We start from the raw sequence: 22,816 nt of genomic DNA, 5'->3' as shown, positions 1-22,816 counted from the left end.
GACTATGTATCCAAATGGATAGAAGTTGTTGCTTTACCTCGATGTGATGCTCAAAGTGTTGCAAAATTTTTGAAAACAAACATATTTTGTAGATTTGGGAGGCCGAGAGTTATCATTACTGATGAGGGAAGTCATTTCAGAAATGTCATTATGGAGAAGTTATTAAAGGAATATCATATAAATCATAGGATTGCTACTGCTTATCATTCTCAGACAAGTAATTTGACTGAATTATCCAATTAAGAAATTAAAAGAATTATGGAAAAATCTGTGAATCCAACAAAAATTGATTGGTCAGTCAAACTTAACTATGCTTTGTGGGCTTATAGGACTACATATAAAACTCCTTTAGAAATGTCCCATATAGGGTAATATTTGGGAAAGATTGTCACTTACGAGTTGAACTTGAGCATAAAACATATTAGGCTATTAAAGAGTTCAATTATAATTTAAAAGATGCTGGTGAGAAAAGATTGATACAATTAAATGAGCTTGAAGAGATAAGAAATTAATCTTATGAGAGTGCTGAGATTTATAAAGAAAAGATAAAAATGTGGCATGATCGAAAAATTCATACTAAAAATTTTCAGCCAGGGCAACAAGTTTTGCTATATACTGCAAGGTTAAGATTATTTCCACGCAAAATTAAGTCCAGGTGGATGGGCCCATTTGTTGTGATAAAAGTTTATCCTTATGGAGCTGTGGATATTAAAGATCCTAATTCTGAGAAAAATTTTAAAGTGAATGGACATAGACTGAAACCTTATTATATAGGAGATCAACATAAATTTAATGATGGAATGATGTAGGGTCAACCAAAATGAGCACTTGTTACGTCGGGCTGACGACGTAAAACCATACGCTTTGTGGGAGGCAACACATAGTTATTAGTGTGTTTTTGCTTTGATTGTTGTTTTGAGTCTGTTTAAGAAATTTAGGGTAGTAGTTTTAAGTTTATTATGTGCTAGTAATGATTTTTAGACTTTATTTAGTGACATAGACATGTTAGAATGAGAATTTAGATGTTAAGTTGACTGGTGCAAAAATGTGCACTGGCGCTTAAGCGCTAGATCCGGTGCTTAAGCGTGGTAGTTTAATCACATGTGCAAATTTTGATTTCTAGAAGGTGTAACTGCAATTTAGTTGGAATAAATGTATCTTGGCAGTTTCTAGTCGTGCCTAGAAGTTATGAGGGGGAATTAGGTCTATAAATAGAAGGGGTTTGTGAAGAAATTTCACCCCAGATTATTTTTAGCCCTAAAAGTCTAAGAAAGAGAGAGATTTAAAGAAAATGTCTTCATGGGAGATGAATTTGAATAAGAAGGAAGAAGCCAAGAGGAAGAAGTTCATTAGTCAAGGTGCATAGGAGATGTATAACGGTTTCTTAGCCGTTAGTATTGAAGGGGTATCAGAGAAGATCAACCAGATGGAGAATACTATATTTGTATTAGAGACTAAGGTGCTTGAATTGCATGCTTACCTAAAACATATTGGGTGCAACTTAAGATGCAATTCAACATGAAGAGTGGCATTAAGTTAAGTGCTAGGAATTGTGTGTCTGGAGTCATGTTTTTTAGTGTGTTAGTGTTTATGTCTTGTGTTTAATGTTTGTGTCACTTATGTGTTTAATTGTAAATGTGTGTTAAGTGTTTTGTACTTGGGAAAATTTTTTCATCCAAGACTATTTGGAGAGAGAACTAAGTGTTAAATGTGTTTGTACTTGTTTGTGAATTAATATAAATTTATTTTTGTGAAAATTTATGTTATTTTTAGCCCGAATTGAATTAATTATTATGGAGAATTTTGAGAGAGAAGGGAGTTATAGGAAGTAAAAATAGTAATTTAAGTGTTATGAGACAATTTAGGGGTGGTTTACTTAAGCTAATAGTGCATTTTACTTAAATTTAAAAATTTTAAAAATTGTGCACTGACGTCTAAGCGTCACATCTCTCGTTTAAGCGCGAGACAACCCGAGGGGCAGGAGCCTAAGCGCCACTTACCCGCGCTTAAGCGCCGGTTCACAAAAATCTGTTCGCGAATGGTTAAAAGGGAATTTTAAGTCCAAAAATACCATTTTTAACGCCTCCTATCGTCTTCCCCAACTCAAGTTCACAATTTTGAGAGCTAGGGCAAGTGAAATTTGGAGATTTCTTTGTGGAATCAAGTGAGATTTGCTAGATCCAAGTTCCTTGAGATAAGAGCTTTAATTCTATGCAAAAATTTTGGATTTTCACAATATATTTTAAGCACAAATGGAAGATTTCAAAAATTTACTATTCATGGTGAAAAGTGAAGAAAAATCAGTGGAAATTGCTTGGGAAGTTTAGTTAGTGCTTTTGGAAGTTTAGTTTAGTGATTTAAACTTAACTTTTAAAGTTATTTTTGGAATTTATCAAATTTGTAGAATGACACCAAGAATGAAAAGAAGTAGAGGAAAGAGCCCATTTAATTCGAGCAAATTTGTCAGTTCAAAAGCTCAGGATCGATATAGCGACGCTCTACAGTCACGAAATTGATTCAGGAGCGATGTTTTAAGATTCCATGGGGAGAAGTGGAAGAAATGATAGTCCACAGACAGTGGAAACAATTCTTTTGTTTCTCTGTTATTTGTGTAATTTCTGTTGTGAGGGAGTTTTATGCAAATCTCCCAGAGGCTGAGGACGATCTAGTTATGATTAGAGGGAAGTTAGTACCTATCGGTCGCCATGCGACTGGGTGCGGTTTAATTTAGGGTAATATAGTATTTAGAAATTATGTATTTTAATTTGAAGAAAACGTCGTCAAACTGATCCCATTGATTCCTACAGTTTGAATAATCGAGCTAACCACGAGTAATATACAAATCGGGAAGGTAATATACCACTTAATAATAAACTCAATTAAATAAACTATAGAAATAAATGACTTCCGTTTGATCTGTAAGTTTGCATGATGACCTACAGATTTCCCTATTTGATATGGGAGTCAAATAGGGTTTATTTTAAGTCAGGGTTCTTTTATGTTCCCTATAAGGGCAAACCCTATATTTAATTACATCTTAAGCGAACAGGTCACCTAAAAAAACTCTCGATAAAAATCAGGAATCTTTTGTTTTCATGAATTCAAAAGGAAGGGTTTTCAACGAGCATGAATGTGAAATTTTCAATAGGGATTGGTTCGAAGGTGAAAGATTTTATTTGAAGAATCAAAGGAAGAAAGTATAGGAGATTAAAGATCTAAATAGGTTCTTGGTAATCCCCCAAACTATCATAATGTTTGGCTCGATTTAGAATGATATTAATTTAAGTTAACTCTTGTCAGTTTTATTAATTAGGTCTTAGATTTATGTAATGATGATCTACACAAAAAAGCTTAGAAAGATATGAGGTTTTACGTCGAGTGACTACCTCAAAATCCTAAAACAAGTTAGGACATGCTGCATATCGGGACTATGCAGTAGTCTAACAAAAGAGAGACTTTATGTCATAAAATAAAACCTCAGAATCCTAAGGATTGTTATTTAAACTAAAGAAAGGTCTTGAACGAGCTGCCCATGAAGTTGGCTCTAAAGTCCTCGTTGTCACAGTAGTTCCACAGTTCAAGGTTTAATAGTTTTGTTGTGTGTATGTCAAGTTTTTTTTTGTTGTTTTGGATTCTGTTTTGTTTTGATTTTTGGTTTCGCTTTCGGTTTGCATGCCAAGTAAGACAAATTGCGGATAAATAAAAGGTACTAAGAAAAATAAAGTGCAGTAAAGTAAAAAAAATGCAGTACATAAAGTAAATACATATCCGGGCTTCTGCTACTACTGCATAGTTAGTATCATAAAACATAATATATTTGTAGGAAATTTAAATAAAATACAAGAAATTAAACATAAGCATATGATACGGGAAACAAAAGTCAATAAATGCGTCGTAATAAAACACAAGCAAGTTAAAGAAAATTTATAGTCGCCTGTGGAAGACCGGAACTGGGCGTAAGACATTGGTAAATGTGGGGGCTCGAAGCTGGACTGTGTGCTTTCCGACCTTAAGTAAAAGCTACCAACCCAATCATCTATGGAGGGCAGTCCTAACCTCAATTTAAGTGATTAATTGTGGACCTTTACAAATTTTCATTTGAATTTAATTTTCATGCATACAAAATTTTATCATGCAAAAGAGATCTTTGTTAAAAATATTTTTGTAGAGAGATGCAGTCCACAGGTTAATCAATCTAATTGAGTTTGGACTACAAGAAACCTAAGAGTAACGGAGGCAATCATCTTCTCAAGAGTCGTCGAATAGTATCATCAGTAATTATCCTCTTCTTTTATTAAAGGTCATTGTGGTATGAGATACTAGTCTAGAATCCCACATCGTATCCCACGTTTTAGCACACATTAGCATTATCGTCAATGCCCTAGCCACCTAAACCTAAAACTTACACAAGTCTGATGATCCATATGTGGCATAAATAAATATCCCGAGTTGCCCACAAGGGTTTAAAAACCTTAGGGAAGACTTAAACCCTTGAGCATTGGGCATTAATATGAGATAAGTAGTTTAGGGTATTTCTATTGATTTGTGTCAATTATCGGGTCTCAGATCATATCTTGGTGGATCCTTAAGGATTTCTTTTGTTATGTTATGTTTGATTATTGTGTTGTGAGGATGAGTTCCTTAATAAATCATGGTTGACTTGAATGTCCTGTAGAATGTCTAAAATCTTATAAAGGAGTTCAACAAACTCAATTTTGTATTTTTTTTATTTTTATTTTATTTATTATAATTATTTTAGTGAATAATTACAAATATATATAAAACTAATTTTAAGTATTTAAAATATATTTTGAGTCTTTAAAAATTCAGAAAAGCGTTTTCAAGTTACTATCCTTCATCAAGGAAAATTTGGTCACATTTTGAACTTTTTATTTTAATTAAAATTTCAATTTTTTTAAGTGCACATGACCTCATAGAACTCATTAGGCCAAATTTTATATGTATTTATTTATATATATATTAATTATTAAACATTACTTTAAGCTAAAATTAGTGATATTATAGAAAAATAGGCATAGGCATTGAAATTATATTTTCTGACTTTGAAAGATTTATGGCAGCGTTTTAAAGTGGGTTTCTTTAATCAGGACAATTTTTGTGATTTTTTTGAGACATTTATATTTTTGAAAATTTTAATTATTATTAGTATTATTTTTTAATCCTTAAAACAAAAATACAATTTCTATTTTTTTTATTTTTTTTAGTTCAGTCTTTGTTTTTTGTGTTTAGTAGTATTTTTACTTTATTTTATGATTTTTTTTTACACCAAGATATATATTTTTAAAGTTTATGTATTTATTTAAATAAAAAAAACCCTATTGCTCTACTTATCTAGGTGGCATATTATCATACCACATACACCACTCACGAAATTTAAATGGTGTGTAGGAATAACCAAAGTCTTAGACATATTTGAGACGTATAGAAATATTGTCAAATTTCAAATATTAGACTTGTGATTCCATAAAAAATTATGTAACATACATGTGAATAAGAGTTTCGACGGTAAATATGTAAGTTCATAAAAAGACGAGTAGTGCACATAAAATGTTCAAATTTGAATGTTGAACATGTAAATACACATGATTTGGGTGTCACACATGTAAGTATCAAAATTTCGACATTAGATATGTAGATACACAGGTAAATATCAAAGTTTCGTCGTTAGATATGCAGATACACAAGATTTGGGTGGTACACATGTAAATAATAAAGTTTGGGTATTAGGCGCGAAAATATAAAAGCTTAGATGATAGACATGTAAATCCGAGAAAAATTTTGTGTAAATACATGGGAATGAGGTGGTATGTACGGAAATATGTGAGATATAAAGCATGCACGAGAACAAGTGTGGTATGTCCAAGCTTTGGTGGAGGGAGGAAGGCTTGCCGGGCTGGAGAAGGGGAGAGGTGGAAGGGGGTTGTATTGGCTTAGTTGGAGGGGTGTGGAGAGTGGTTGGGAGGAGATGGATCATCCATGGGAGGATTGGTGGGCTTTTATAGGAGGAAGAAGAGAGATGTTGGGGAGAGAGAGAGGAAGGAGTGGGAGAGAGAGAGAGATGAATCTTTTATTTTATTTTTTTATTTTTTATTATCTACAGCCGATATAAAGACAGAGAGGGGTGGGATTAGTCTGCATGCGTGATTTTGTTTTTTTTAATCCTAGAGAGAGGGAGAGAAGTATGGGGGAGAGAGAAAATCTTATAACATTTATATATATATATATATGAATTTGTCCATGTGACAAGATAATTTGGAGAGAGCGGGAAAGCAAGCATTTAATGGAAAAGATGGAAGCATGGGTGATTTATATTTAGATATAAATTAATAGTTTTTTTTAATAATGTATTGTTATAATAATAATAATATTATCATTATTGCATGAGTGTCTCTTCTAGGCAAAATCAACGATATGGACGTGATCGCGCAGTCCGTTTCATCGTCCGAGGTTGTTCGGACCACTTTTCGTCGATCGAGCACAAAAATATGTCAAATTTAATTTGTGTTGAATTTTTAGTTCACGATCGATCGTTTTTGGAAATTGATCATGGGTCAATTAAATGTATTTGGATTCATTTGAAATTGGATCTAGACATGTTGAATTCAATGTGAATTTGAAATTGAGATACTTGATTGATCATTAAGCTCAATTTGGGGATTTTGGCCAAAGTGAGTGAATTTGGTCAGATTGGATCAAATGGATGGTCAAGAATTGATTTTAGGGGTATTTGAAATGATTTTGGGTGGATTTGAGAATTTTTTGGTTCATGAGTGACCTTTTGGTAATTTTGGCTGATTTTGGTCGAAGTGGTCAAAATGTTGATTGAAAGACTCGAGGTGGTTCAGGAAGAAATTTGGAGTCAAACGACAGTGTTCAAGGTCATTTTCGATCAATGTGGAAGGTTTTATTATCCCTGAAGCATTTTTTAAGTATTTGTTATTTTGGTGTTGAAGTGTTAAAAAATTATCTGAAAATATGGCAATATTGCAGTTAAAATTCTCAGGAAGACATAAGAAAAGATTTGGTGTGATTTTTAGAACTTATCGGTGACCCTGGGAGATTTTGGAAAATTTGATAATTTGGGGGTCTTTTTGGGGGTCCAAAGGTATTTTGGTAATTTTTGCGAAAATTGGGTATTTTTACAATTTTTGGGTTTCTGATGGTCTAAATGATAATATCAAATGATTTGAAGTGGATTTTGTGATTCAATGACAATTTTATGAAATTTTGAAGAATTAGAATATTCAGGTGAAGTATTTTAGAGGAAACTAGGTTCAAATAATTTTAGTCAGCATCATGGGTGTAATGATTGTAATATTGTGATATGAAAATGCAATGTTTATGATGATCATGATGATGCAATGTATTGAAGTCCAAAAAGGTGTAGAGTAGTGCAAGATTTTCTTATGGTCCAAAGGTCCTATATGAATTCTCATCAGAGTTCCCTTATGTAATCTCTAATCTTTGTGTTAAAGATTATTGCTCACATATAGAACTAACATAGAGAATAAAGATTTGGTTGAAATGTCTGAGGAGAAGGTGGGTACCATTTCTAAGATGCTAAGATAGTCATTAGGAAAATCCTAAGGTTAGATCCTAGTGACTAAAGGAAAGACCCAAAACCCTCACCCAAAAGTGAGGTCAACAGTACCTTTTACTCCAGAGGTAATCAACTTGTTTTACCATTTACCACCGGAGACTTTATGTTTTTATGTGAATTATAGTCCTACTGAAGTGGAGTTAGATGAGATTATTTCATATTTGACTATTGGGAGATAACTTTAGAAGATTACCAATGAGAGGAGAGTAAATTTCCCAATTTCGAAGTTATGTGCACCTTCAAAGGCCTGACACTATTTCATTTCTGCTCATCTGCTTCTGACCAATCATGTCAGTGAAGTGACCAGAGAGAGAGCAACATTGAATTATTGTATTCAGGAGGGGAAGCCCATCAACATAGGGGCTTTGATCTATCACACTATCATCAGTTCAGTTGTTGCTGCTACTACTGCATGTATGGGATTTTCTTCCTTGATATTTTCTTTATGCGAGCATGTTGTAGTGAAGTATGATAGTTGGGAGGAAGTTCTGTTACCTCTAAAGCCCATCACGAAGGTGAATATGATGTGAACTATGTGAACTATGAAGAGTAGAGCTGAGAGATTCATTTTATGATTGTAATATGATGTGAACTATGTGGTCTAAGCTTGCTACATTTGCATCTGTGTGTTGTTTTGGACTATGTTATGTTTTGGAGGTTTATGTTTAATATTTTATTTTTAAATTTTAGGGTAGTAACTGTTGTTTTGTGTTTAGTACTGTGATTTAGTTAGTTTAGAACTTAACTTAATTTCATATCTATTATAAAGTAGAAAATCTTGCTAGCTTAGATCTTAAACTTGAAATTCAGAAACTGCTACCCTATATTTTTCTTTTATCATGTTAGTGTGTTATTTGCTTTAATAACCACTGTTTAAAAGTCTATTGAATCTCTACATATTAAACTAAAATGAAAATATAGAAAATTTGATCAAAAATTAATTTTACTCCTGTCTTTAGTTATACTTGTATCATTAGGGTTAAAATTCCTGTTAGCATGTTATTTTTAAATTTTCATTCCCTGTATATATCTAATGCTAAACTGTTTAATCTGTTAAAAATTTAAGTTGTGGGGCGAGATGAAAAATATTTTCAAAACTGGAATTTTATTTGTTCTCAATTGTACTACAAGTGAATTTGATTTTAAAAGAAAAATTGATTATGTATATGAAGTTATATTAGAGAAGTAAAATTTGATTTTAAAAATGAGTATGAAAATTTAGTTAAAATTTTAAGCAATGAAGAAAAATTTTAAGTTAAAAATTTTTAGTATAGAAAATGATGAATATAAGTGACTATCTTTACTAAGGAAAATTGTATTTTTGAAAAATTTAGATAATTTAAGCTTTTATTTTTTAATGCTTAAATTTCTTTTATTAGAATGATTTTCAATACTATTATTATATTTATAAGTAAAAGTTTTATATCAAAACCTTACTTTAGGAAAGGAGAAGTGGAATTCAAAATCATTAAAGACCTATCCAGATATAGTAATCCTTGCCTGAAAAAGAAAAAGAAAAAGAAAAAGAAAAAGAAAAAGAAAAAGAAAAAGAAAAAGAAAAAGAAAAAGAAAAAGAAAAAGAAAAAGAAAAAGAAAAAGAAAAAGAAAAAGAAAAAGAAAAGAAAAGAAAAGAAATGTAAGGGAGATATTTTCATAGTTCTTAACATTAAAAATTTTAAAATTTTAAGTTGGTCTCATTTACTAATTATTTTTTCTAAGTTGGACTACTATATTTCTAAATCTAAATTTTAGTTACTCCTAAAGAAACTCATATACATATCATACATATTTGGTTTTTAAAGATTGAAGTATCACTTGAGGACAAGTAACATTTTAAGTTTAGGGGATTTTGATACACCTAAAATATATAGTGTATTTAGAGACATTTTTCTACCTATTTTTGAGATATTGTGCTTTAATGGAAAATATTTTTGTGTTTTTCCTGCAGATACAAGTAAAAAGGGAAAAAATGCTTAAAGGAGTGAAAAAAGATCAAATTTAAAGCAAAAATATGAAAAATTGTGCAAAAGAGTTTTGGCGCCTAAGCATCAGATCCGACGCTTAAGCGCCAGTTAAACAAAGAAGGTCGCACATAAGCACCAAGACCGCGCTTAAGCGCCAGTGACAGTTACTAGACAAGCAAAATTGGTTTTCACGAATTTTAAAGAGGTTTTTGAGGCTCCCATTGGCTTAATAGGTGGTTGTAACCACCATGGACGAAAATTATCATGAAAGGATGCGCCTCTTGGGCAAATACATCGAATCAAGATACATTTTGAAGAGATCCCAAGGCACCTCTTGGAAAACTATAAAAGAAAGAAGAGAGGACTTATAAAAGAGTCCTGAAAATATTGGCAAGTTCTGAAAGTTCTTCTCTGGGGAGTTAGATCGAAGAGATTTTCAGGAACCACTTTTTATTTACTTTATCCTTTTTGTTATTTAGTTTTGAGTGATTGTAAAAGAGAAGAGATTTAAAGGAACTTCAAGAGTTTGGTGGAGGACTTGAGATAAGTTTTGATCTTTATAAGTTTTTAGCTTTTTGTTTTAGACTCTTTTGGTTTTAATCAAGACTTGTTGTTGGTTTGAGAATGATTTCTTCTTTTAAACTAAAGTGTGGTTTTGTTTTCTCCATAGATTCTGAGTAGTTTTCTTTATCTTTCTTCTTAAAATGATAAGTAATTAAGTTTTGGATGGAAGTTGTGGAGAGTATTGATATTTAATATTAGAAGAAGCAGTGATGATTTAATTCCATGCACTTCATTTACTTCTTGATTTGGCCAATCCAGATGATAAAATTTGTTGTGAGAACATGTAAGAACCGGGCTGATATTATCTCAGTCAACAATTTGAAAGAATCATATGAGGTTGTATGAATGAGAATGTAGTTCATATGATTGAGTGAAAATAAATAGGAAAATATTCATTGATGGGTGTAGAGTTAGAAGACTTTAAAGCGACAGGTTAAAGCCCCTAACTTGGTTTATTGTTTTAGGTTCTGATACGAGAATGCTAGCCCCCAGGTGGTGGGAATCGAGGAAACTCTAGAGCGAGAGCTAGTATCTTCCCTACTTAGCCGGTCTTCAGAACTATTCAAACTTTAAATTAGCCAATGTTCTTTGTAGTATCTCTAGTAAGGGTAAAGAATATTATTTCTTCTATTTGACACAACACAATTTGCATACTTCCACAACAAAATTCCTATACTTATTACTGATTCATGACAAAAAGAAAGTTATTTTCTTATTAAACAATTTTCTTCTACAAAAACTTTAGTTATCTTTTCACTGTTTTGTTAAAATATCAAAAATACCAAAAATATTTAAATTTTAAATTCCTACAAAAATCATTTTTAGTTTAAGTAATTATCTTTTTAAAAATAAAAAAAACTTTCTAAAAAGTGCATATTACATAATCTTCCCTGTGGGTTCGATATTCAGGTTTTAAAAAAAATTCTTATATTATTTGATAACGATACGTATACTTGCGTAGTATCCCAATATAAATATATATAAATTAAAAAGTTAAATTATTATTTTTCTTCACGATCAAGTTTTTGGTTTTGTTGCAAAATAAGGAAATATAAGAGAAAAATACCATCAGAACTATTGTTATACTGTGCATAAGCATTGAGTATGAGATCATGTATGCCATTATATTCATTTTACTTTTCTTTTGCAATGAATTGGATGCATCTTTAGGAATTTAGTTTTGCTTAGAAATTCTCTTATTTCATAAATGTGAAGGTATTTTCAGTGGCTCTTAATTTACTATGCAAACCGATCACTTTTATTGTTAAAATTTGTAGAGAAACTTATAGACCCAAGAGAGCTAAGATTTCTCCAACAATTGAGTACCACATTTCACTTTGGAAAGAGCATTGACGATCGTCCGAGGGAGAGTGCAAATAAATAGGGAGATAAGATTTGATGGGCATAGAATTGATGTTTCTAGGGTGACGGGCTAGATTTTTTTTATCAATTTGGTCTATAGATTGGAACTAAGAGTCACTGGTAAGTCCTATAAAGAGGACACAGTTGGTAATCTAAGAGTGAGAGACTAGAACCTACCCATCATTACTATACATGCCGACACCAAATTTAGATTAGCTAACGGTCTTTACACAATTGAAAGAAGTAAAGAATATGTATGCTCCCATTTGTCACAATTACATTAAATTCTATGCATTTCATTCCTTTACATTTCTAGGTCAACGCACGAGAAGGGTAGGCTTTAACATTTCAAAATTCTCCAAACAAATTTATCCAAATAAGTTATCTTTAGAATTAATATTTGCATTTAGGAATAGTTGTTATACATACATTTACTATTTGCATTTAGGAGTAGTTTCTAAATAAAACATCGTCTTAATCAACCTTCCAAAACTAAGACCTTATAGTAGTAGACTAGAACTTATCCTCAGGGATTTCTGATCTCGCTTTTCTGTGGGATCGATACTGGTGTTTTAAAAAAAGCCTTATATTACTTAAAATTATACATATACTTGTGTATTACCTATAGTGTGTAAATTATTTTCTAAATTTTATAGCATATCAATTTTGCACACTAGTCGTTAATATAAATTGAGTCAAGTTTTTTTACCATCTTTTGGAAGCTAAATTACTGTGTAATTGTGGGTCCGGTCAGACGATGAAATCATGGGTAGGTCATCCCAAATAAAAAAGCAAAAATGACAAAAAATTAATCGGCTAATAAGACTTAAGCAACCTAAAATTTTCAACCCTTAAATTATGAAAAAAGAGATTCAAACTTAATTAATAAATAAATATCATCAAAAGAAACTTAAACCCAGTATGCATTGGACAGTGAAAAATTCTTGAATGATGTAATCCATGGTTGTCGACAAGAATCATCTGATCCTGGTGATACTACCTTTAAGACTGAGTAGATCAAGGAATCCGATGACCACGAGATGATGGAGCCATGGACATCTTGACGAGGTTGTCTATAAATTTAAAATTCAAAAAAACAAAAATAAACAAAATAAACTTGCTTCTCTGCTGACTTTGTTTTGTAGGACTACTCAAGACAAGTAGTGGATCGTCAGCTTACGATGTGCTTTGTAGAGGCGATCATTAAAGATCTAGAATAGAAGATGAACTTCAACTAAACCTTTATTAGTAAGATAGTTGGAATCTTTAGGGCTCTACTACCTATAATATGAGAAGTTGATGTTTATTTCCTTGTTCATGACACATAAATTTTCTGAGAACATTTTATTAACTTTAATCAGGTTTTCTTAAATAGTATTTGTTGTTTAAGATGTAATTAATTATAGAGGATTGCCCTTATAAGAAGATAGAAGTCCAAAACGGACATATCAATTTGAGTTCTTTGGTTGTTAGCTTTCATAAGGATTCCTTTGCAATTATAACTTGAAGGTATTTCTGATGTCTTAAAGATGCGAGCATCTAATCCTCATGAAAAGCCTCCTCAAATAATCCTTTTATTTGTTCCTGTTATTCTATACCCTAAGCTTTTTAATCCTTTGTGATAGAAATTATTCCGGTAATGGGTAACATAATAGGTAAAAAATTGGCAACTAAAAATAATGACAGTTAAAACAAATTGATGACTGAAGGCAATGATGACAAAAGAATCGAAAGAGCAACACGAGCTAAATGAACGAAGACGAGCAGGGGAATAGGAAATCGGCTCCAATAGAAGAGTGGTGACTCTGCTGGGGACATCTTATCCCCTATCTTTAGTTAATGAAAATTTTTTTAATATCTAGGATGTTGTGCCTTGTATAGGATCAATTATCCTTCATTTTGTCGATATATTTTTTTCTTTTTGACCTTGAACAAAATCTCATCGGCATAATCATGTAGTTAAATTTTATTAAATCTTAGGATCTGAAACTCTAGGAAATGACCAAACAAACACGAAATTAAACGAACATTATAAAATGACACTACAAAATAATGAAAAAAATTAAAATTTTCAACAAAAATTCCCTAGTTTACATAACAAGTTAAATTTTGACAAAATGCAAAAACATGGACGAGCCAAAACTAATATTTTTACATTCAAAAGGCGGATTTGATATACCTATTAGTTAGATTGAATGTTATAAATGGTCTTTCATCAAGTTTGTATCGGGATTTGATGAACTTGAGGTAATACTCAATGGTCCTCCTATGACTGTTTGGAAAACAACCTCCACATTTTGAACCACCAATTGACTTTGACGTAAACTCAAATCTAGACTTTCCTTCACTTAAGAAGACCTCACTCAAGAACACTCAAGAAGTCTTTAAAGAAGAAATTTTCTACCTTAAAAAAGACCTTGAAATCCATCATATTTATCCTATTGATGAAGTTAGTTCTGCTACTGAAACTAAAGAAGAAGAACATAAAGAATAGGCTATCCTCATGGAAGAAGAGGAGTGTGATCCATCATCTACATTTAAAATTTGGCCCAATTCCAAATACCATTAACTCATACTCAGTGGAGAAATAGAAGTTGCTCTTCCTTGAGAAAGAAAAGGAACAACATCAATCAAATAAAATCCAATGAATTTAAAGAAATGTGCTTTTTTGAGGATCACTTTCTCTTAGGAGGAAGTTGATTCCACCCACTATCTCCTATTCATAGAAGACAAGATAACAATCCATATCAATCTTCTACTTGACTGAGTAACAAAGAAAAGAAGCCATTTATTTCAAGGGTACGTTCTGTATTTGAAAAAGTTGCTCAAAAGGAGGGATGCTCACTTGCTCAAGTTCTGCATGAAATGAGGTGTGCAGTCCGCCCACAAATAAAAGAAGAAATTTTAAAGAAAGAACAACCTCATTCTACCTTCAGAGTTTCTATGACTGACATGCCTCAGAGTCATACAACAACGAGATGAACACATTAATCATCTTGAAAAGAAAGTTTAAGAAATGATGGATGCATTGGAAACCTTGCAAAGTGCACCATAGATGCTCTCATTACCAACTATTAAGATTGTTCGACCAGAGGAAGTACATATTCTCTAGGATAAAAGAGCATCGATAGAAATTGAAGAAAGTACTCAAAAGAAGAAGGATTATGCCCAAAGTAGAATTTCAAAAAAAGATATTACACAACTACTAGAACAAAGAGTAAAAGAAATAATGACCCAGGTGAGGGTTGGATCATTAATTTGAAAGGATAGACCCAATCCAATGGAATTTGATTAAGTCTAATACTCTAATGGTTTTTTTCCACCTCTTTTTAAATGTTTGGTGTGACTGGTAACCCTTGACAACATGTTGCACACTTTAGAGCAAGTTGCTACAATGCGAGGGTAGTGATGCTCTCCTTCTGCCAATTTGTTAACAACCTTATAGGGGTTGCTTTTGAATTGTATGCTAAGCTTCCCAACAGATCTGTTAAAACTTTTGCTGAACTTGAGAATCTTTTCATCCAACATTTTACTGGAGCACAAAACCACATTACGGCTGGAGTCCATGTCATATAAAAATAAAAGTTATGGAAAACTCTAGTAGATTACATTCTTCGCTAGAGGAACCTCAACATGAAATGTGAGTCGCAACTCCAGGAACAACATGCCATTGAAATCTTACTCAAAAGCATCCATAGACCAGTAGCATTCATGCTCAAAGGAATCACAATAAAGACATTTGAAAAATTACTTAGAAAAGCTGCCAGACTTCTAGAAGAAGCCAAGCAAATGTGTAAATTAGAAAAAGTTAAAAACCAAGACCGGTTAAGACATTTTAAAAGAAGAGATGAAATGTATCAACCATAGAAAGGGAAAACAACTACTGTAAGTGCAGCCTGAACAAAAAAAAAAAAATAGTGACAAATCATCAACATTTCACAACCACAACCTCCTCTACAGTTGTAACATCAACAATCAACTCAGCAGAGGACAGAAAATAAATCAATTATCGATCAAATGAATAAAGAATATTCATTCAGGACTGAAGCTGTGGCCAAGATATTCTATAGCCTTCTCAAGATACCATAATTCAAATTGCCCGAGGCTAAAAGACCAGTGGAAGTTGACATGAAAGACCAACCTAACTATTGTGCCTATCACATGATGCTTGGGCATAAGATTGAAGAGTGATTTGTCTTCAAGGACGGTTTAGAGTACAACTTTAAGGCAGGGAACATAGTTATCCTAAAATAAGATTTGAAAGAACCCAAACATAGTTCAGTTAATGTAATTTTGGCTGATGAATTTGTTCCTGCCGACCCCACAAAGGTGAAGTTGAATGGGAAATAGTTTGGTCAAAGTCTTCCAAAAAGATTCTTAACAAGATGATGGTTATTTTAGCTTCAAAATTGACAATAAAACAACTCCCATCTCTAAGAAAAGATAAAAAAATGAAAGAATAAAATGAATTTAAAAGAATTAGAGGTGATTGTAGCATAGGGGCTGCAATTCCCTTTGTACCTTCCACTTCTTATATTCCTTCTACTTCACTCATGACACTAAAATGGTTGTCACTGACCAAGTGAACACATCTCTTTGCTTATATTTTGTATGAATTTTTCTCATGTTTGAGATTAGTTTCTACTGGTTTGTGGAGTTAAAATGACATTTAAAAAAAAATCATCAATAATAACTAATTTACATATTTTCTTATTTCAAGTAACATATTGGGGAAAAATATTTCATTATCTCTAATCCTTTAGCTCATGTTTGGTAGGTAGCTATTCAACATCTCATAATTTTAAAATATGTATCATCAATAGAGTTAAATTTATCAATTAATGGAGTATCATTGAATCCGTCCTTTAAATTATCAAGCTCATGATGATTGATCAATAGAAATCAATGAATGGGATGTAGTTGCATAAGTAAAGGATGTAGCTATTAAGTATAGTGGTCGACATATGATTTGATAAAGAAGAAGAAATACTAGTGGGCTTATAATTAAGAAACAATTTTTATTATTTCTTAAATTGGAAAGCATAATAGAATCCTCCTTGAAAATTTAATAGCCATAAGTTCAACTTTATTCTAATGTTCTTCTTTAATATTAGTTACACATTTGATTGAGTGTGCTAGTCATTATTAATAGAACTTTCTTTGTCATTTAGGTCTTGGTTTTTTATATTTGTTGTAATTTTATTATTGTCATGTCTTAAATTTTAGAGTTGATATCATGTAATTTATTATCATGATATTTAGTGCAATATTTATTCATATGTACTTTCATCATATCTATGCAAGTAAGAAAAATCATTTTTTAAAGAATATTTTCTTAATAATATTTATGGATGGACAAATAATTTTATTTTATAAAATTATTTATTTGATAATTTTTTATATTAAAATTTTTAAATAAAATGTTAATTGGAGCCACTAAGTCTACGTATTCAATGTGGTCATCGACACCATCAAAATTTAGGTAGTTTTTTTTTTCATTTTACTAAATGGGTCATCAAATCATAATGCGAGTTATAGTTCTTTTTTAGCATCATTGTACAATCATTCTTTTATTCCTAGGTTAGTTTTAATAAGTTAAATTTAAGTTTGTGGCAATAGGTGGTGTGGTATAGATTGACTTTGATTCAAAATTATTACTTATATGTTTAATTGCGTAGTTTTTCAATATTTTCTTTGTAGGTTTTAAATTTATTCTTATTTTTTTTACATGTTTCCAATCGTGATTTATGAATTTTCTACTATTCTATGGAATTCTTCAAATTGGTATATTAGTGCAACTTCAAAGGCATGTTGTCAACACAAAAAAGCAATGCAAGTTGTTATGCTTTTCTTATTTTAAATATATTTAAACTAGTGTGTAGGAGAATAAAGTGATTGGTATTTCATGCAAGAAATAAAAGGATTTTCAAGTGTAGTGAAAGAAGGGGAGAGTGAGGGATAGCTCTAGCAAGGCATACATTGATACTTAAATAGAACATTATATGTCTTCAACAAGCATTAGCCACTAAAGGCACCACTTCAATTGTTGATATCTCATTCAATCTATCATTATTGTTGTTCAGCACCAGAACCTGCTCCAACATTTGCAGGTCTGTTACCCTCTATGTAGATGAAGGAGAGATGAAATTTATGAAGAGTTCTGAGCTGATGAATCTTTATGACCCATTGTGAAATGTGCCAGGGGGGTTAGCACAAGATAAGAATTGGAGAAACGAAGAGGAGTCCATTTCCACCTGTAGAGAGCCCCAATTGTTCATAGTAGCTAAATTGACAACAATAACTTCAGTTTCCAGTGCATCGGGTGCAATGGTTGGGGCATGAAAGAAAAACTGGCACTGTCCCAGATGGTTTCTGAAAATACCACTAACTCCAGCTCGCATTACAGAAAAGATCCCATCGGTGTTTACCTTAATGAGAGGGGAGGAGGGGCTCTTCCAAAATAACTTTAAAGATTGTGATAGTAGGGGTGCATTCAGGGAAGGAGTTGTTACAAATGTTGGGGAACCTTTTTTATTTTATCAACTTGGTGAGGAAAGAGATACAATTTCTAGAAACTTGTATTGTGGATAGGGGCTTCTCTTCAAATTTTGTCTGATTTTTGGCCATCTATATGAACCAAGCCATAATGAAGGGGATTGAGTTCAGTTTGAATTTGTGTCAACTGACCCAACAAGAAGTAAGGTGAAGCTAGTCCAAGTTGATGGTGTCCAACAGTATGTTCTTTAAAAAATCCATCCAAACCCTTTGAGAAAATTTACATTAAAAAAAAAAAGTTTGGTGGATTCCTTAGCTTTTAAACATAGACAACACCTGGAGGGGCCCCTCAATCCCTTCAATTTGAGGAGATCATCAGTGGGCAGCAGCTTGTGAAATATTCTCCAGCAAAGGAAAGTCATAGAAGGAGTAAGAACTTGTTCCAGATGATGTCCCCTCAGGGGACAATCTACCAATGGTAAATTTTTGAATAAATAGCTTTGGTTAGGCTCTGAGTTTTGATGGTAATCCACACAATATTATCAGGTTGAGTTATATCAAACTAAACTTTGAGAAATTCTCAGCGGAAGTTCTATGAAGTAGGGAGTGCAGGAGAGTTTCAGACCAGTGGTCCCTTTGCCAACAATCATAAACTTTAAGTTATAGCTTGAGATAAGAAGTCCTAGGATGAAAGAGGCCAACAAGACTCCAGTTATCAACCCAGATGTGCACTTTACCATTACCCAGGTCCCATAGGAAGAGACTTTCAGCTTCTTGTCTAACTTTTAGAAGGTTAACCCAAAGTTTGGAATAACCTAGTTTTCTGACAGCCGGGTTGGCATGAGAATCCCTACAGTATTTTCCCTTCATAAACTGAGTCCAAAGAGCATTTTGTTGTCTAAAATTTATCCACAATTTACGCAAATTAACTTGCTGGAGATGTTGGAGTCCCATAAGACCAATCCCCCCAACCATGGTGGGCTTGGCCAGTTTTTGCCAGCTAGCTCAATGGAGTTGTTGTTGTCTTTGGCTAAACCAAAGAAACTTGTTGAAGCATCTTTCCAACTGAATCTGGGTGTTCTTTTTCATGCCAAATAATTGTAGAATATAGGAAGGGAAGGTAGTGAGGATATAATTCAGCAAGGAGATTCAGCCACCATTAGACGAATATGAATGAGTCCAACAGGAGAGTTGAAAATAAATTTTTCCCAGCACTTCCTCAAACTGGAATTGTTTAGCTCTGCCTTTAATGAGAGGGACTCCTAAGTATTTCAAGGGGGATTGGGCGGCAGTAAAACCAGTGAACCGTAGAATCCATTGTTTGATTTTGGGGCAGCTCTGGTGCTGTATACATATATATATATGTACATATATATATGTACATATATACATATACATATGTACATGTACATGTACATATAGATGTACATGTACACATGTACATGTACACATGTACATGTACACATGTACATGTACACATGTACATGTACACATGTACATGTACACATGTACATGTACACATGTACATGTACACATGTACATGTACACATGTACATGTACACATGTACATACATGTACATATAGATGTACATGTACACATGTACATGTACATATAGATGTACATGTACACATGTACATGTACATATAGATGTACATGTACACATGTACATGTACATATAGATGTACATGTACACATGTACATGTACATATAGATGTACATGTACACATGTACATGTACATATAGATGTACATGTACACATGTACATGTACATATAGATGTACATGTATATATATATATATGTATATATATATATATATATGTATATATATATATATATGTTTAGCTAAAAGAGTAAAAAACATAAACATAACTCTAAACTAATATGATGTAGGTTGAACAAGCCAAATAAGATATAATTTGACACTATTGATTGCAATTTTGATATATATTAGAATGAGGGTCCAAACCATGAAAATTTGGAAACTACTTTTCTTGTAGAAAGAAAAAAAAAATGGGAGGTAGAGGAAGAGGACATATTCTAACATATTTGAATTTCATCAAATGGAGAGATGATCATGCTCGAATCCGACTATTGTTATCTTCTCTATCTGCTAACTCTTTTTTGTTTCAGTTTTATGAATTTGCAAAGTAAGGATATTTATGATGAGTCAACTTTGTATGTGATTTATAGGTTTCGATGAGTTGGATTGGGATGTTAAGATTTACATACTTCAATTCTAGAATTACCTCGTTTTAAATTATTTTATTAATAATTTCTATATCACTTTTTTATTTATAGGTTCTGGGATTTATTGATTAAATTAAATTATATGAATAAAATAATACAATTCAATTTAAGTTCAACAATAAAAAATTAAACCAATAAAAAAAAATTAAAGGGTCAAACTTATTACCAATAACTAAACCAATACTTAAAAAATCAAGTAGAACCAGCCAAGTAAAGTTATCTTAATTTGAATTTTTCCTTTTATCAAAATAGTGCACAACCGAGTGTCTGGATTTTGTGAAAGATGATGATCATGTTGATGACAATCATTAAACTTGATTCAAGACTTTTGCCTGTGATCTTCTAAATAGCATATAGATTTATTTAGGTTGTGTGTTGCATCATAGAACTCAATTCTGACGCAAAGTTTGGGTGTTAATTATAATAACTTGCGCAGTAATCAATCAATTGTTCTATTCAATGTTTCGAGGTGAACTAGCGAAAAGCATCCCAACAAGATCTGAACTTGAAAAAAGAAAGTTTATACACAAATTGTAAATAATGTCTCCACAGCTACAAAAATAGAGCTAAGCATTAACTTTTATGCTGAATATTACAAACATTATGTGATAAAATTAGCCAAAATGTATCAAGGTCTTAGAAAGAGTTAGCTATTTAGAATACTAATTTGCACTTGAATGTTTTTTTCAACTAAAGAAACTTTCATTAGATTCATAAGACTCATAAAAATAAACAAATTGAAACCCAAAAGGCTCTTTTTTTAAAAAGAATTCTCATTTTTGTATATAAAAAAGTATTCTGAATCTGTGTAATGTACACTCCACAAAAACAAAAGAATCAAAAGGACCTCTTAATCCCTTTAAAATCCACACTTTCAATACATTCCATTCTTCCCCTGAAGCCATTCAACATCTTTAAAAGCTCGCTAGCTTTCTCTTTTGTGCTGTCACTGCAGCCCACCTGCAACAACAGTAACAGCTTCTGAAAAGCTCCAACTTCTCCTGCTTCTTTCAACCAATTCTCCTCACCCTTTCCCCCATTTCCTTTCCTCCTGCAGAGCTTCCATGCCAACAACAGTAACAGCTTCTGAAAAGCTCCAACTTCCCCTGCTTCTTTCAACCATTTCTCGTCACCCTTTCCACCATTTCCTTTCCTCTTGCAGAGCTTCCATGCCGCTGAAACAGCCAGTTCGGTGGCCACATTCGACACCCTTAGCATCTTCTTCACCAGCACCGGCATAGTGAGGCCATTGCCGGCCGCCATCTTCCTCCCTGCCTCTGCGCTCAGAATTGTGTCCAGCAAAGCCAGACCTTTCTCACAGAAACTCCTCTCCGAATCAACAATCATTTCTAAAATCACCGAAACTAGACCCATCTCGGCGAACCTCGATGCAGTCCTCTTGTCAGCGGAAGCTAATTGGTAGGCAGCGACAAGCGACGCCTTTGTAGCCTGCGGCGATATCGGCTCCTTGATAAGCTTCACAATACCCTCAATCAACTCAGCATTTCTTGCAATCATGCCACAGTCTTCATTGTTTGTTGAAACCATCTCTTTTACAACCAAAACTGCATTAAGCCGTCCTGACAGAGTTCCATTCCTCATGACCGATGCAATAGAGCGAAGAGATTTATCAGAAACCAGCTTCCTTCTAGCTTCTTTATCAAATGGCAGCATTCCGGCGAGTGCTGACAACACCTGCTCTGAGGGGAAGTCTTCAAAAACTCCCGAAACCACCCTCGCGGCGCCGTTCGTCGTAATGCACCGCCGGTTTCGATCACTTTCGGAAGCCCACATCTTCAGCTTGGCCACCAATTCGGCGCATTGGTCGCCGTTGAATCTACAATGAGCGTCGGAGATCTCTGAAAGTAATTCGGAGACTTGCAGGGAGGTTATTGGAATCTTCGGGGTGGGGATGCGCTCGATGCCGAGGGAGCGGTTGGCCACACACCAGGCTTGGATCAGGCGGCGGAGGGTGTGGTTGGGGATTAGATCGGCGGCAAAAAGGGGATTTTTGGTTACAGGGCAGGTGAAGTTGCCGGCTTGCAGCCATGTTTCGATGCTGGAGCGGTCGAATGTGATGCCGGAGGGTAGAATGACAGGGTCTTTCATTAAGTCGATGGAGATGGGGCAGAGAAAGTGGGAAGGGATGGAGAGCTCGGCGGGGGAATCGCCGGCGATGGAGTGGATGGGTCGTCGGCGGAAAGGGAGTTTTGAGGAGAGCTTGAAGGATCTTAGGGCCATGGGAGGGAGTAAATGAGAGAAGGATTTTGTGTTGTTGATTTGGTTGTGGATGTTTGAATTGAGCTTTGCTGCTTGACGGAATGGATATTTGAACGAGGAGAAAGAACGCGGGGTTTCACGCGGAAATATTCGCCATTGAATTTCTTTTTGGACTTGGGTATTTGACGGTTGAATAATGAACCGAATGGTTCTAGGTCTTGGTGGTCGGTACTCGGTCCATCAATTTACAAGTTTTACTCGTGGGATCAGAAAATTTGGAATCATAAAGAAAATTTATAATCATCTAATTATTATTGAGAATATATATATATATATGCAAC

The 22,816-nt window shown here is 33.3% G+C and overlaps 1 protein-coding gene across 1 annotated transcript; it reads right to left on the bottom strand.

The window, feature by feature from the left end:
- Positions 1–21,057: 21,057 nt before the first annotated feature.
- Positions 21,058–22,540, bottom strand: LOC110036024 (U-box domain-containing protein 21-like). The gene is made up of 3 exons (XM_020740372.1): positions 21,398–22,540; positions 21,357–21,361; positions 21,058–21,284 (listed from the first exon to the last, which is right to left on the bottom strand). Exons 1-3 carry the CDS (start codon positions 22,494–22,496, stop codon positions 21,093–21,095), a joined length of 1,296 nt encoding a protein of 431 aa, XP_020596031.1. The 5' UTR covers positions 22,497–22,540; the 3' UTR covers positions 21,058–21,092.
- Positions 22,541–22,816: the final 276 nt, after the last annotated feature.

Source organism: Phalaenopsis equestris, unplaced genomic scaffold, assembly GCF_001263595.1.
Source record: "Phalaenopsis equestris unplaced genomic scaffold, ASM126359v1 Scaffold201696, whole genome shotgun sequence".
NCBI classification, from domain to species: domain Eukaryota; kingdom Viridiplantae; phylum Streptophyta; class Magnoliopsida; order Asparagales; family Orchidaceae; genus Phalaenopsis; species Phalaenopsis equestris.
This window is presented reverse-complemented; position numbering and strand designations above follow the sequence as displayed.

Coding starts and splice junctions, on each gene's coding strand:
- LOC110036024 (XM_020740372.1), bottom strand. CDS start 22,496: ATGGCCCTAAGATCCTTCAAGCTCTCCTCAAAACTCCCTTTCCGCCGA.